Source organism: Palaemon carinicauda, chromosome 2, assembly GCF_036898095.1.
Source record: "Palaemon carinicauda isolate YSFRI2023 chromosome 2, ASM3689809v2, whole genome shotgun sequence".
NCBI lineage: Eukaryota > Metazoa > Arthropoda > Malacostraca > Decapoda > Palaemonidae > Palaemon > Palaemon carinicauda.
Window position 1 is genome coordinate 197,110,242 of NC_090726.1, and position 17,112 is coordinate 197,127,353.

General features: G+C 42.0%; 1 protein-coding gene across 1 annotated transcript in view; it reads right to left on the reverse strand.

Annotated features, from left to right (window-relative positions):
- Positions 1–17,112, reverse strand: part of LOC137621816 (transcriptional adapter 3-A-like) — a 63,678-nt gene extending 46,566 nt beyond the window's left edge. The window contains exons 1-3 of the mRNA XM_068352326.1: positions 16,975–17,112; positions 5,295–5,564; positions 2,947–3,101 (exon numbers count right to left, since the gene is read on the reverse strand). Of these exons, the coding sequence (XP_068208427.1) occupies positions 2,947–3,101; positions 5,295–5,559 (420 nt within the window). The 5' untranslated portion in view covers positions 5,560–5,564; positions 16,975–17,112. The remainder of the gene's footprint in view (positions 1–2,946; positions 3,102–5,294; positions 5,565–16,974) is intronic.

Consider the following 17,112-nt stretch of genomic DNA (forward strand, 5'->3'; position numbering starts at 1 on the left):
TGAACTTGAACCTTACAGTCACTTTCTTTAGATCTTTATTAGAATCAGGCCTGGCAGCCAATACTATCACCACTATTAAATCGGCTCTGAAAAAGATCTTCCTAGTGGGTTTTAACATAGACTTAACCGACTCTTTGTTAGCTTCAATTCCGAAAGCTTGTGCCAGACTGAAACCGGTTACTCGTCCTACCCCGGTGACCTGGTTCCTTAATGACGTACTCAAATTGGCTTCTGATACCATTAACAGTTCTTGTGATTACATGCCCCTTCTCAGGAAAACACTTTTCCTAGTGAGCTTGGCTTCCGGGGCAAGAATTTCTGAATTGGCAGCCTTGTCGAGAGACCCGGGTCATATTGACTTTCTGCCTTCAGGAGAGGTCCTTCTTTCTCCTAACAAATTCTTTTTGGCTAAGAATGAAGACCCTCAAAACAGATGGACCTCCTGGAAAATTTTTCCCCTCACGCAAGATCCGTCGCTGTGCCCTGTCACTACTCTTAGGTCTTATTTATCCCGGACCTCCTCTAACTCCTCGGGGCCTCTATTCGTTAGAGAACAAGGCGGTACCATTACTATTAAAGGGATCAGGCAACAAATTTTGTATTTTATTAAACAAGCTAACCCTGACTCTTTTCCTCTTGCACATGATATCAGGGCGGTTGCCACCTCGGTGAACTTCTTTCACCACATGAATTTTACAGACCTTTCCAGGTATACAGGGTGGAAATCACCGTCAGTGTTCAAGAAACACTACCTTAAACATTTGGAAGCCCTAAAATTTTCTACAGTAGCCGCAGGGAGCGTAGTTACTCCCGAGTAACTCACAGGTTAATGCCTTGACTCTTTATCTCTCCCTCTTACCTGCCTCATTTATACCCTATTGTATTCGTTGGTCTCGTACCTGAATACTGTTATTATATTTGTAAATTTTATGCTCCTGAGTATCTGTATATATTATCACTCACGGCATTATTATACCTACCTTATTGGATTTATGTTCATATTTAAGATACCCTTATAATTGTTTTTTGGTACTCATCTCTGATTAAAGCATCCTGTATTTCTCTTACGCTTATGTTTTTTCCTTTATTTTGCAAGTTTGGTGACATTTTTCTCTTGTATAGATTCACTGGGCGGCACAGGTTCGAGCCCAGAAAAGGGATTTTGACGTAGGAAAAATCTATTTCTGGGCGAAGGACCTGTGCCGCCCAGTGAACCCTCCCAGCTCCTCTCCCTTGGAGTCCCCAAACTTTGGGTGCTAAGGAGTTGGGTTCTGAGCGGATGCATTGTTAGTAGTACCGAGTGAGGTTGAACGGCTCTCCTCTATTGGGGTTCTCTGTCGTGGATTAATCTAAATAGTGCGGGACCTCTGGAATATACGCCCAATTTTATACCGACACCAATAGGTGAGCGAGCTAGTTAACCTAGCACTCCTTTACATTTTTTCTCTGGTATATTTAGCAGTAAATTACCTAAGAATAAGTGCTAAATGGAGCTTATTCACTGGGCGGCACAGGTCCTTCGCCCAGAAATAGATTTTTCCTACGTCAAAATCCCTTATATATATATATATATATATATATATATATATATATATATATGTGTGTGTGTGTGTGTATATATATATATATATATATATATTTATATGTATACACATATACACACCTACATATATACATAAATACATGCATACATATATATATATATATATATATATATATATATATATATATATATATATTACTGTATATATATGGGTTATGGAAAAAATCCGCGAAGTGGTGAATCCGCGATGGTCGAACCGCGAAGTAGCGAGGGTTCACAGTATAGAGGAAAATCTATAACGTGATAAGATAATTACTAAAAGCCTAAACACACTTCCGTCTAAGGGAAGGGTCGGCCATTTAAAAGTGAAAGAAAGTCCATACTCTCTTTGTCACCATAATTAAATCTATCCAAAACGAGTTCAAGTTTTAAGATGAAGATAAAACACCTGCATAGCGAAAGCTCAAAACTAGAATAGTGTACTTCACCAAATAGTTGTGAAAACAAATCCAGTTAGCAACAGCGAATTAGTAGGTCTTGCCGGTAGCCCGACAGAGAGAAAATTGAGTTCTTTGTTTACAATGAGTACTAGGTATCTGAACGACAGATGGCGCTGTTGAGTACACCCCCTACCTGTGTAGCGATCGCTGGCGAATTTTTACGTAGAGTTTTTCTGTCGAGCAACAGAGTTGCAGCAATTATAATCACCGGCTAAGTTAAATATTGAAAATTAAGTCTTTGTTTACATTGAGAGCTGGGTATCTGGTCGACAGATGGCGCTGTTGGGCACACCCGCAACCTGTGTAGCGATCGCTGGCGAGTTTTTCCGTAGAGTTGTCTGTCGAGCAACAGAGTTGCAGCTATATAATCACCGGCTAAGTTAAATATTGAAAAATAGATGTTATATATAAACCATGAAACGAGACTTGTGTCCACCTTTTCAACAGAGAAGCATTTGCAGCAAGTTTGTACTTCTGAATTTCCACAAATTAGGATGATCATTATATTACAACTGTTCATAAACATAACAGCCACATAGGTAGAACATGTTGAAGATTCTAATTTAATAATTCAGCACAATAATCCATCCTCTCATGGTCTATTCTTGAAACCTAACCCAACCGTTCAACGGCAGTTGCGAGAGAGAGAGCGAGAGAGAGAGAGAGAGAGAGAGAGAGAGAATTATGTTTTTCTACATTATGAAGTCAAATAAATGTAATAAAAAGTTTAACTTAAGCTAGAAATGTTATCTTGAATGTCCCACATAGGCTATACTATAAGTATTTTTTTAAAGAACAGAATGCCAATATCAAACGGTCACACTACCACATTAACAGCCACAAAACGCCCGATAAATTGAGTAGTTACTAGTAAAAATTAAAAAAAGCTAATACCACACTTACAGTTTTGGGGACATATTTTCCTTTTTCTAATTGATGTATGATATTAAGTTGACTATTAAGAGACATTTGACGTACAAGGACTGATGACAATAAGAGCTCCAGCTCTAACTGTAGGCCATCAAGTTCTTCCATTGATACTCCTTCTGCATTAACCACTGCAAAAGAAACAAAAAATAGAAAAGCGCATACTAGTAAACCTGAAAAAGACTTGGGACAAAAATACTAAAAAGCAATTGTTTGACCATATTCAGGTAGAGAGTGATAATTAAATACCACTTAATTACCTATTATCAATTAAAATGTAAAGAAAATATTTCCTAGCAATTCATTCAAATATAAGAGGGGATACAAAACGAGTTCATTGTAATGCATAAAAAGATGTTAGTGTACCACATTTTTAAAATGCCACTTACAATTGGAATTTAAAAGTCACTCATGAATGGCAAAGGCAAGGGACAGTGACAATGCCCTAGAGACTTAACATATAAACATACGACCAGCGCCCCAGACCCTCTTCCACCCAAACTAAGACCAGTCCTTAACTCCCATTAGGTCAAGGTCTTCACGCATCCCATTTCTCCACAGTTTCTCCGGACTATCTTGCATGTCCTTACCCTACCCTCCCATAACTACATTTCATTTCTAGGGCTTATGAAAACCACAAACACATTACCAGGTAATACCTTTAAACAGCCCTAGTGTCATCTTGGGCTCACAAAATCGGTACACGTCTTCCAAGATACCTGGACAACGGGCTGATTCTAGCAGACTTGGTGGCGACCATTCTTCAACACTGAGACAAACTTCTGAGGGTTTGTCAAGATCTGGGGATCATGGTAAACCTCGAGAAGTCTCAATTGTTCCCATCTCAAAGACTGGTATATATAGGCATGTTAATAAGACACCAAACTACACACAGCATTTCCATCGGATAAAGAAGGCAGAGGCTGAGGAAGGTAGCAGGACCCTTCTTCAGGTGAGAACTCCCAGCTCAGAGCTGGCTGCGTCTCTTAGGTCATCTATCATCCCTGACCCATCTATTACCCAATGGGTACCTCAGGACAAGATCCTTACAGTTGCGCCTCAAGTCCCAATGGAATCAGGCCTCCGATTCCTGGAACACCCTAGTTCATCTAGGGTCAGAGGTACAAACAGATCTCAGGTGGTGGATGGCAAATGAGAACTTTGGCAAAGGGGTCGATCTTCTTGTCCCTCCCCAAGAAATGATGCTCTTTTCAGCTGTATCAAAAGAAGGCTAGGGGGCCCACATAGTGCACCACACCATCCCAGGACTATGGTCTGAATCAGGAAGGTACCAGCATATAAACCTCTTAAGAGATGAGGGGCAGCATTTCTTGCTCTCCAACAGTTCCCCCAGTTCCTGGCGGGACACTCCGTGGTGTTGATGAACGACAACACCACAGTAGTTGCCTACTTACATAAACAAGGTGATACCTTCTCGCAGCCTCTATGCCATCTAGCAGTAGAGATACTAAGATGGGCAGAAGACAACTCTGTGTCCCTATCTGCTCGCTTCATCCCAGGCAAGAGGGATGTACTTGCAGACAGTCTGAGCAGAGCAACTCAGATAATGGGCTCTGAGTGGTCCTTGAAACATCAAGTAGCCAACAAAGTCCTGACTTTGTGGGGTTCCCTGACTGTGGATCTGTTCGCGACGAGTTCCCACTCTACTGCTCCCCATTCCTGGACCCCCAGGGCTTTATGGCAGAAGGCATTCCAACAGCGGTGGAACAATATCAATGTTTACACATTTCCTCCGTTCTGTCTGATGAGAAAAGTCCTCAAACTAAGATAGAACAGTACGCCCAAGTGTACCCTCAATGATTTAACTGGTTAACTTGTGAGATATACATACATTGAACTGTAGAATAATGAAATGTATCTGCATAAATACTTTTTAAGTTTTTATTTCATATTATTATGTACTGTACTAACTCTGCTGATTAAGCAATATTGTAAGCTTCTTATAGAGTTTCCCTTATCATTGAGGGTACACTCGGGCACACTATTCTATCTTATTTTTCTTCCTCTTGTTTTGTTAAAGCTTTTATAGTTTATATAGGAAATATCTATTTAATGTTACTGTTCTTAAAGTATTTCATTTTTCCTCATTTCCTTTCCTCACTAGGCTATTCTCCCTGTTGGAAGACCTGGGCTTAGAGCATCCTGCTTTTCCAAATAGGATTGTAGCTTAGCAAGTAGTAATCATAATAATAATAATAATAATAATAACAATATATTTAAAAACATTGTGTACTTCAGATAAAAGTACCATGAAACAATAAGCTTGGAAATTACTGGTTTAAAAAAAAAGGTAGACAACTTACATGCAGTGTATCGCGGAAGTGAACGTTGATGATCGAGAGCTCCAACAATAGGGAGAGAGAGAGGGCATTCTTTCAAGTCCATGGGATCGTCACGCTTACTGCTGCTACTGCTGCTGCTACTACTACTGCTACTGGGTGTGGAACTGCTCCCATTATTATTTCCGTTGTTGCTCCCGCTGCTTCCTGACCGTTCTTTATCTTTATGACGGAAAAGTTTGCCAGACGATTTGTGGATGCTCTTCGATTTACTGGGAGACGATGGCATCTTTCCTGAAAGGACAAATTTGATAGTGCTATAATTTCAAAGGAAATCCTCATAATTCTGGTAAAAAATGACAAATTTGTAGATAATTTGTATTTTTCCCTAACTAATACAAACCTGGAATTATTTATATATGGATATCTCTTTTGGCAATGCTGGAAGGTAGCCAGTTAAACTCTTTGGTGCGAGGAGGCAACCCTACCCAGAGCCTGGGTAAGGGGTGGCTAGTGGTACCAGCCACCTGTATATATGCTCACGGAGTGGTGAAACAAGTCACTGTTTGCCTTTGGCTTCGAGACTCGAGAGAGAGGTTGTCTCCTCTCTCTCCTCCTCAGGTGGTTGCCACAGACATTGACAAACATTGTTGTTCACGCTCATTTTACGCTGATTTTCTCTTTTTTCCGTGTAATTGTATTTCTTCCCACCCTTCATGAATATAATAAAAACAAAAAAATAAAAAACCATGTTCATTAATTACCACATAAACAACAATCATGATTAGATGGGTTGAGTTTCTGAATTTGGACTATACAGATGATCCTCAACTGACAAACTTGATAGGTTCCAAGAAGCTGCTTATAAGTCGAATAGTTTTCAAATCTAATTTTGGTAAATTTTGGCCTAGGGAAAGCCTAACTTGACTCCCATGATTTCCAGCTAAAAAAAGGCAACAAATAATCAAGTTTCATATGAAATAGATATCAAGTTATTGTAAACCCTCATGCCTATGATTTCCAGCTAAAAAAAGTCGAACAAATAATCAAGTTTCATATGAAATAGATATCAGGTTATCGCAAATGTTGTTTTGCTTACTGTATTGAATGATATAATATTATTCTAAATTTATCACATCAGTTGGAATTGTGTTTGTATCTCCAAATGTTTGTTAGTTCAAATGTTTATAATTTAAGGACTTTCTGTATTTAGGAGGATGCTTAAACCCTAACCTTAGCTAGAGCACCTTAAGTCATGGAGTGAAATGAAGGGATGCATCCTCTCTTAGGCTAAGGAAGGCCATGTATTAGATTTTTACCTGTGCATCAGAACTAGTAAACACTGAAGCTGTGCATATTAGTTAACCCAATCAAAGACACTATATTGATACCCGTTGGGGGACTTGCTTTAACAGTCCGAGGAGTTCTTACTCGTCATATGTTGAAATATCTTAGAACAGTGCACGAGAAAGGTAGTTTGACTAACAAGGCCTACCCAGATCCAGAGTAGCATAAATCATAGAGTGAATTATAAACACTCTCAAATCTAACCCAGTGTATGAAAGTGTCTCTTAATTTTCAAAGGGCGTCTTTCAGTCCCTTTTGATATTGCAAGAGGCTATATTACCATCTCCTCCTATGCCTAGTGATGCAAAGGGCCTCGGTTAGATTTCACCAGTCATCTCTATCTTAAGCTTTTAATTCAATACTTCACCATCTCCTACTTCACCCTTCATAGTCCTCAGCCATGTAGGCCTGGGTCTTCCAACTCTTCTAGTGCCTTGTTGAGCCCAGCTGAACGTTTGGTGAACTAATCTCTCTTGGGGAGTGCGAAGAGCATGCCAAAACCATCTCCATCTATCCCTCATCATGATCTCATCCACTTAAGGGGCTATATACTTAGTATAATTACCTAGCTTAAATTTGGAAGATAGAGGATTAATGTTGTCAAGTAAGAAGATGTACAGTATTGCACTGTACCTGCAATAATTGTTCTTGGGTATATCTTTATGACTTCCATGTGATATTAATCCAGGTCTCTGCCCTTTGTTTGTCTTTTTTCTAAAGAATGTTCTCTGAAATGATGTAAGGAAAATTCATTCATAATGTTTTACCATGTTGGGAAACTCCACAGAAGGATTTAAAGTCCTGAGATTTAGTTCCCAACAATCTACATTCTTACCCCCTTGTTAAGATTGTAGTTCATTGGGACACGTCCTGGAATTATGCCGAAGACTAATTTGTTATATATACAACCAAAGGTCAGGATAGGCAACATCTAGTCAAGATGTTTAGGAGGTTTAAGCCAGTGTCAATCGGCCTCCCAGAACTAACCTTTCTTTTCTGTGTGCTTGCAGGCCTGCTTTTGTTGGACGCATGATTTCAAAATTTTCAACACCCCCGCCAACCTAAGATTGACCTGAGCGAGGTCAGCCTTTTCAACGCTAACTTCCGTGATGGACAGACGCATGTCCTATAGTTTTTCTTTGAGCAATGTGGTTAAATTTATTACTCATATCGATCACCTTGATACTTTGAGGACGATCGTGTATAATTGGAGGTGCAGGAACTACAATTGTAAAAAATTCACATAAAGATAATCCCGAGTAATATTTATATTACAGTGTGGTTAAGATATAATTTAGAGTACTGTACTGCCCATCACTTTTATTGTGTAGGAGGGAGATTTATTTGAGATTCACTAAAAAGGATTTATCTTTTATTTCGTTTAAGTTTGTGACCCGAGAAAGGGGTCCGAGGGTTTGCCCCCTGCTAAGGGTTGTGACCTGGGAACTATCAGGTTAGGTTAGGTGGGTTTTTGAGATTCTGTAGCCTTTTACAAATTGTGAATTGGGAAGGGGAACTGGGGGCTTAGCTCAGGCTAGGGATTGTGACCTAGGAACTACTAGGTTAGATTAGATGAGTTTGTCAGGTTCTGTGGCCTTTCACGAATCTGGGTAGGGGTTGTGACCATGGAAGGGAGTCCAGGGGGCTTGCCCCCAACTAGGGGTTGTGACCTGGGAACTAGAGGGTTAGGTTAGATGGGTTTATTGAGTTCTGTGGCCTTTCACAAATCTGGCTAGGGTTTATGACCTGGGAAGGAGGTCCCTGGCTAGGGGTTGAAACCTGGGAACTACTAGGTTAGGTTAGATGAATGTTAGGTACTGTGGCCTTTTATGAATCTCAAAAGTGTTGAATAATAAGGTTTGGTCCTGTTTAAGCCCACCCAAAGCCCCAGGTTCCCATTGAATGTTCCTAGTATGTAGAATGTTGGGATAAACAAGTTTAATTTCAATTATTTGATATCGTATGAAATGCCAAGTAAAAATATGTTATTTTCATTAGTAAAATAAATTTTTGAATATACTTACCCGATAATCATGTAGCTGTCAACTCCGTTGCCCGACAGAATTCTACGGAAGGGATACGCCAGCGATCGCTATACAAGAGGGGGGTGTACTCACCAGCGCCACCTGTGGCCAGGTACTGCAGTACTTCTTGTTGACACCACCTCAATTTTTCCTCGGTCCACTGGTTCTCTATGGGGAGGAAGGGTGGGTCAATTAAATCATGATTATCGGGTAAGTATATTCAAAAATTTATTTTACTAATGAAAATAACATTTTTCAATATTAATCTTACCCGATAATCATGTAGCTGATTCACACCCAGGGAGGTGGGTGAAAACCAGTGTACATGTATATCAAGAAGCTAAGTATCCCGTATTTCATATTATCATTTATTCAAAATAACAATGAAATTATAAGTACCTGGTAAGGAAGTCGACTTGAACCATTACTCCTGCCTTTAATAAGTTCGTCTTCCTTACTGAGCGCAGCGTTCCTCTTAGGAGGCTGAACAACTCTAAGGTGCTGAAGTATCAAGGGCTGCAACCCATACTAAAGGACCTCATCACAACCTTTAACCTCGGCGCTTCTCAAGAAAGAATTGACCACCCGCCAAATCAACAAGGATGTGGAAGGCTTCTTAGCCGACCGTACAACCCATAAAAAGTATTCAAGAGAAAGGTTAAAAGGTTATGGGATTATGGGAATGTAGTGGCTGAGCCCCCGCCTACTACTGCATTCGTTGCTACGAATGGTCCCAGGGTGTAGCAGTACTCGTAAAGAGACTGGACATCTTTGAGATAGAATGATGCGAACACTGACTTGCTTCTCCAATAGGTTGCATCCATAACACTCTGCAGAGAACGGTTCTGTTTGAAGGCCACTGAAGTAGCCACAGCTCTCACTTCATGTGTCCTTACCTTCAGCAAAGCAAGGTCTTCTTCCTTCAGATGAGAATGTGCTTCCCTAATCAGAAGCCTGAATAGTAAGAAACTGAGTTCTTAGACCTTGGAAAAGAAGGCTTCTTGATAGCACACCATAAGGCTTCTGATTGTCCTTGTAAAGGTTAAGACCTTTTTAGATAGTACCTAAGAGCTCTAACTGGGCAAAGTACTCTCTCCAGTTCATTCCCCACCAAGTTGGACAGGCTTGGGATCTCGAACGACTTAGGCCAAGGACGTGAAGGAAGCTCGTTTTAGCAAAAACCGAGCTGCAAGGAACATGTAGCCGTTTCAGATGTGAAAACTATGTTCCTGCTGAAGGCGTGGATCTCACTTACTCTTTTAGCTGTTGTCAAGCACACGAGGAAAAGAGTTTTTAATGTGAGGTCCTAAAAAGAGGCTGATTGGAAAGGTTCAAATCTTGATGACATAAGGAACCTTAGGACCACGTCTAGATTCCAGCCTGGAGTGGACAACCGACGTTCCTTTGAGGTCTCAAAAGACCTAGGGAGGTCCTGTAGATCTTTGTTGGTGGAAAGATCCAAGCCTCTGTGGCGGAAAACCGCTGCCAACATACTTCTGTAACCCTTGATCGTAGGAGCTGAAAGGGATCTTACGTTCCTTAGATGTAACAGGAAGTCAGCAATCTGGGATACAGTGGTACTGGTTGAGGAAACTGCATTGGCCTTGTACCAGTTTCGGAAGACTTCCCCTTGAGACTGATAGACTCTGAGAGTGGATGTTCTCCTTGCTCTGGCAATCGCTCTGGCTGCCTCCTTCGAAAAGCCCCTAGCTCTTGAGAGTCTTTCGAAAGTCTGAAGGCAGTCAGACGAAGAGCGTGGAGGTTTGGGTGTACCTTCTTTACGTGAGGTTGACGTAGAAGGTTCACTCCTAGAGGAAGAGTCCTGGGAATGTCGACCAGCCATTGTAGTACCTCTATGAACCATTCTCTCGCGGGCCAGAGCGGAGCCAACCAACGTCAGCCGTGTCCCTTTGCGAGAGGAGAACTTCTGAAGTACCCTGTTGACAATCTTGAACGGCGGGAATGCATACAGGTCGAGATGGGACCAATCCAGCAGAAAAGCATCCACGTGAACTGCTGCTGGGTCTGGAATCGGAGAACAATACAACGGGAGTCTCTAGGTTATCGAGGTAGCGAATAGATCTATGGTTGGCTGACCCCACAGGGCCCAAAGTCTGCTGCAAACATTCTTGTGAAGGGTCCACTCTGTGGGGATGACCTGACCCTTCCGGCTGAGGCGATCTGCCATGACATTCATATCGCCCTGAATGAACCTCGTTACCAGCGTGAGCTTTCGATCTTTGACCAGATGAGGAGGTCCCTTGCGATCTAGAACAACTTCCACGAATGAGTCCCTCCCTGCTTGGAGATGTAAGCCAAGGCTGTGGTGTTGTCAGAGTCCACCTCCACCACCTTGTTAAGCTGGAGGGACTTGAAGTTTATCAAGGCCAGATGAACCGCCAACAACTCCTTGCAATTGATGTGAAGTGTCCTTTGCTCCTGATTCCATGTTCCCGAGCATTCCTGTCCGTCCAAAGTCGCACCCCAGCCCGTGTCTGATGCGTCCGAGAGGAGACGGCGGTCGGGTTTCTGAACAGCCAAAGGTAGACTTCCTTGAGAAGAAAGCTGTTCTTACACCACGCGAGAGTAGGCCTCCTCTCTTCGGAAACAGGAACTGAGACTGTCTCTAGCGTCATGTCCTTTATCCAGTGAGCAGCTAGATGATACTGAAGGGGGCGGAGGTGGAGTCTCCCTAACACGATGAACAGGGCCAGCGATGAAAGTGTCCCTGTTAGACTCATCCACTACCTGACTGAGCATCGGTTCCTTCTCAGCATGCTCTGGATGCATTCTAGGGCTTGGAAGATCCTTGGGGCCGACGGAAAAGCCCGAAAAGCTCGACTCTGAAGATCCATACCCAGGTAGACAATGGTCTGGGATGGGACGAGCTGGGACTCCTCAAAATTGACCAGGAGGCCCAGTTCCTTGGTCAGATCCATAGTCCATCTGAGAATCTCCAGACAGCGACGACTTGTGGGAGCTCTTAAAAGCCAGTCGTCTGACGGAGCCGGACACAAGATCATGGTACTGCTGCACAGTCTGTGAACTGTCAACCATGGGGAAGCGAGGAAGTACAGTGACAACCCGAAGCTGTCTAGACTGTCTGGGTCGTACAGACAACTCCTTATCGGGTTGCTGAGGTTGCCGCACTGCGTCACAACAAGTCACTTCTGCTGGTTGTTGAACGTCTTCCCAGTGACACACTGACTCCGTAAACAAAAAAAAAATCCTCTAACAAGGACTAAGCTTGGACTGCATGTCTTGCAACACAGCTCAAGGTCTATGGGAGCAGGTGTGGTAACAGACGGGGTTAGCGACTGAAGTGGAACCATTACCTTCCCTGGAAGCATGTTATGCTTAAATAAAAGTCCATAGGAGGCTACGCAGCTAAAGGCTCCTCTCCAAATGACAGAGTCCTCAAGGGAATATCAGAAGGAGGGAGAATAGCACTTTCTCACCTACAGGAACCATATCCGAGAAAAGCTAAGTTCTCTCAGTGAGGGTTTCACTGGTGCAAAAGCAGCAGACTAGAAGGCAACGTTATGAAACTGCTTGACAGTCTAGTGAGTTGGAAACAACCAAAGATGTGTGACTGAGAAGCATGCGGTAAGGTATGCAGAGCATGCTGTATGCAGAGCATGCTGTATGTAGAGCATGCTGTAAGGTAAGCAGAGCATGTTGCATGGCGTGTGGCTTATGCTGCATGGGATGAGGCTCATGCTGCATGGGATGAGGCTCATGCTGCTTAAAAGAAATCTGAACCCGACACTAATCTAGCTGTCCGAGGATTTACCTGGTGAGACATCAGTCTCTTTACCAGAGAGTTTTACCAGATTTCCCCGGGCCACCACGTGACACAATTGGTAGTAATTCATTCAAATTACCTCTAATGAGTCAATATGGATAAATATCAACACAACATCGTGTTCAAATAGAAATAAATTTCTACCTCATACTTGGGATCGAACACTAGCCCCTTCTAATGAAATTAGAATGTAAATTTATTAATAAAACATTAAAAAAAAAAAAAGAATACAAGTGTTTTTTTTTTTTTTTTTTTTTTAGTTGTAAGCTGATGGGATAAGCTCTTGGCTTTCATATAGCTCACGGCTCAAAAACTGAGATAGATAGCTGCTAGCGGAAAGTCAACCCTTTAAGAAGTGATAAACCTGTCTCTTGAAGACAAAAAGGTTGTAGGAATCAGTGTTATTGTATTATATACAAATAAAAAATTATCTAGGGAAATTTTGATGAAAATGGGGTAATTTCGTGGACGAATCTAAGGTAATTTGTCCAACTTGACCTGGCAGCACTGTCAAGAGTTGCGCTTGCCTCAAGGGTTGAGGTGGCTGCGCAGAGAGAGGCTCTTGACTTACGAGTTGAGGTTCTTGAGGTGCTTACCTCGAGAGTTGAGGTTCTCGCCTCGAGGAAAGTGGAGGTGGTTGCTGCGAGAGTTGAGGTGGCTGCCTCAAGGATGGTAGAGGTTGTCGTACCTCAAGAGGTTGCTGCCTCGAGGGTGGTTGTAATGCAAGATACTCCTGCCTCAAGGGTAGAGGAGGTTGTAAGGCATAAGGCTCCTGCCCCCATTGTTGAGGAGGTTGCTGCGTGGTAAGAGGCTCCTGCCTCAAGGAAAGTGGAGGTTGCTGCACAGCGCTGGTATCTGGCAACTCCCAACGCGGCAGCTCACGCATGGAGGTAGCTTGAGGAACCTCAACCTCATACGTCTGGCAGATTGTACTGCGCAGAGGAGGAGGAGCGTTCGCAGGAGGAGGTGTATTAACCTTCTCTGCCTGAAACTCCTGCATCAACACCGCAAGCTGAGACTGCATTGTCTGCAGCATAGACCACTAGAGTTTAAGAAAGACAACAACAAACGGAGCTACTGTCCGTTGAGACTGAGGGTCTAAAACAGCTGGTGCGGCAACAGACGGAGCTACTGCCTGTTGCGATACCACCTTGCCTCTCTGGGAGGTGTGCAGTTGTCGTACTGCAGCAAGTCCGAACTGACCCAGGGCTAATGGCTACACCTAGGAGTTGGACTTGTGCGGAAGGGACCGACTTGCACTTAAAAGCTGCAAGATTTGGTCCATGGTTTCTGCGAGAAACCTCTTCCGAAGACGAGGAATAAAAGGGCTCTCTCGTCTTTGTGTGGGTGGGGTGATCACGTCGGCAACGTGTGTAGATACACCCGAAACCACGGAGGGAAAACGTCTGTTCGTCGATCAAGGCCTGCTGAACCCATAAGTCCTTCGACATTACTTCTCCCCTGGGCTTGGGAGCTTGTAAGAGGTCCCAGACTAGGCGAACAACTGGCACGAACAGACGAACCCTCGAACGCAACACTGTAACACTTTGCGCTTATCACTTATCACTTTTGATTTTCTGTTTGCACTTATTTCACTGAACTCGAAACTTTAAGTGGTTTGTACCTGAAACACGCAATTCTATCCTTCCTTAAAAGTTAGTAATTGCGAAAACAGAATTACAATGTAACAGAAAAATCTAATGAAAGATAAATAATTCAGTGGCTGGAAAGAGACTAAACACTAGATCAAATAAACTACGTTTAAAATCTCTCACCGCATAAAGCTTGAGAACAAGAATAAAACTCTATAAACGTTTACCTTCTTCCCCTAAAGAGACTAGGGAGAAGAGCAAAAACGATAACAACGTTACTCGCTTGAACGAAACGTTTATCCTCCTCTCTCTCCCTCCGTCTCTATCTCTCTCTCTCTCTCTCTCTTGACTTAGAACCTGAGAGAAGAGCCCAATCATATATATCGTTAAAACATATTATTGTTAAAGGAAAAAAACTGAAAGATTTCCCAAATAAAAAGTTCCTTTATTAGAATTAAAACCATTAAGCTAAGAAAGAATGAACAAAACGCTAAAAACGGTTTACTCTTACTGCAACGTGACACCGTGAAAATTCTCTCTCTATCGTAACGATAGAGCGCAAGTTGAACGTTCTGAACGTCAACAACTGCAGAGACAAAACAAAATGTTAGTTCAACTTTGAAAACAGTACGAGACTATCAAAGAAATTCTTTCAAAAACATTAAAATAGCATAATATGTTAACAGGTAAAACCAAAATGACGGGCTCAATGTTAATTAACTTCGGTACCAAGAAAAGACCGCCTACTATTAGGAAAGGTCGAATATAAACAAATATAAAAATTAATTTTAATAAGTTTATAATAAAAGGAAGTTAATCGAAGAGGCCTATAAAAGGCGGAGAGATATAAAATAAATCTATAACTTTTGTTAAGCAAAATTAAGAAAGAGAGTCTATACTCTCTTAGACACCAACACTTCCGTCTAAGGGAAGGGTCGGCCATTTAAAAGTGAAAGAGAGTTCATACTCTCTTCGTCACCATAATTAATCAAATTAATTCCAAAAACTAGCTAAGCTAATGATAAAACTTCCTGAATAGCGAAAGCTAAACTCTAGAGCAAATACATCACCAAATCGTGAGCAAAAACTCCAGAATCAACAGCGTATCCATGTAGGTCTAGCCGGAGGCACGACAGAGGAAAAATTGAGGTGGTGTCAACAAGAAGTACTGCAGTACCTGGCCACAGGTGGCGCTGGTGAGTACACCCCCCTCTTGTATAGCGATCGCTGGCGTATCCCTTCCGTAGAATTCTGTCGGGCAACGGAGTTGACAGCTACATGATTATCGGGTAAGATTAATATTGAAAACTAGGGTTTTCTCGGTGTTCCAACACGTTTCTTGTTGGCTATTTGCGCACGTTTCCAACATTTATGCGCTGAGTGGTCCTAGTATGTAGATTGTTGGGACAAGCATTTACAATAGTAGTGAAATCATTAATATTTCATTTGGTTATAATTCCAGTGAAAAAAAACAGCCGATTTCTGGTGGTTTTTTACTATTTTCTGGCGATCACAACAAACTACGGTAAATGTGTAGGAGAGCTCCGCGGAAGATCTTGAAGAATTTAAACACCTACAATTCACTATTATATCATATAGAACGCTTATATAATAGTCAATATATGAGCAGCTTCTATTTAACGAAGATATTCGTGTGTGTAGTTATGTTTCACTTGGATTTTTTCTAAGTGTTTGTTTTTGTTTACTGTGTGATGTCTTGGCTAAAATGAGCTGTTTCACCGCCTTACTGCGTATGGCAGACTAGTTCTCAATGCTATTCTAACCAATAACAGGTGTTTTCTTGACGTCACACTGTTTGAAAACCAATCATGGCGGTTTTTACAAATCTAGCCAATGCTGACACTTATTACTTCACTTATCCCTGCTATTTTTCCACCAGTTACCACAGTTTACATGAAGTTCCGCGGAGGAATATTTTTGCACGTCTCGGATCTCCCTTCAAACTGAAAAGCTCATTTTGCCGTGAAGTATGGAGCAATTAGCAGGACCTTCATTCCGTTCCGACTGTGTCACTTGTGACAATTGCTTTATTTCTTATGGGGATTTTTGTGTACATTATTCAGGGAAAGTTGATTTGCTAATTGCATTTGCTCAACGTCATGGTTTGATTTTGGCAGAGAAAAAGTGCCCTAATTGTGAAAATGTGTGCCGTATAGATTACAACAAATTAGCATTCCGGTGTGATCGTAGTGTGGTTACTCGTGGGAAAAGGAAGAGACAGAAAGGTATGTGGTAGTTTGCAGTTTACGTTAACGTTGTGTAACCTCATTAATAGTCGAAATATCGACGAGCAAACTCACGCTACTCTTGTCTTCCCTGAATTTTCTAAGTCTGTTGTTATTGTTGACTGTGTCTTATTTTTGCTCAAATGAGCCCTGTAACCACTATAATCCGCAGACAAACTAGTGCAATATGATCCCCACCCCCCGGTAGGCCTAGGTAGGGGTACAGGGCCCCATAGGCTAGGTTAGGTGGGTGTCTTAGGTTCGGTGGTGCCCTGAAAATTACTGTGGCCTTAAGGGGGGGTCGCAGGGGGGGCGGACCCCCCCCCCCCCCGGTAAGCCTAGGTAGGGGTACAGGGCCCCATAGGCTAGGTTAGGTGGGTGTCTTAGGTTCGGTGGTGCCCTGAAAATTACTGTGGCCCTAAGGGGGGGGGGGCGCAGGGGGGCGATCAAACGAAAATCTCCCACCATCATTAACTTTAACAATTAAACCTGAATATACTGAACTGTTTGTATTTGTAAAAAATATGCATCGAATACAAGTAGCAGAAAAATATCTTGTTCGTAAGAGAAATACATTGTTTTTCCAATGCCCAATATATATATATTTACAATAAATCCTTTCTTATATTCTATTTATAATGATATGACTATAGACTATGATTTATATATAATAATTAAGTCATAACTTACCGAATATGTTATGTGTGAGCCATTGACAACTCTGAGCTTGTTTACATTAATCGTGGATGTTTAATGTTGGCGAGAACTTGTTTGAAAATACAACACAGTATGCGCTCTTGGTATTTGATTAAGACGTTACGGTACAAC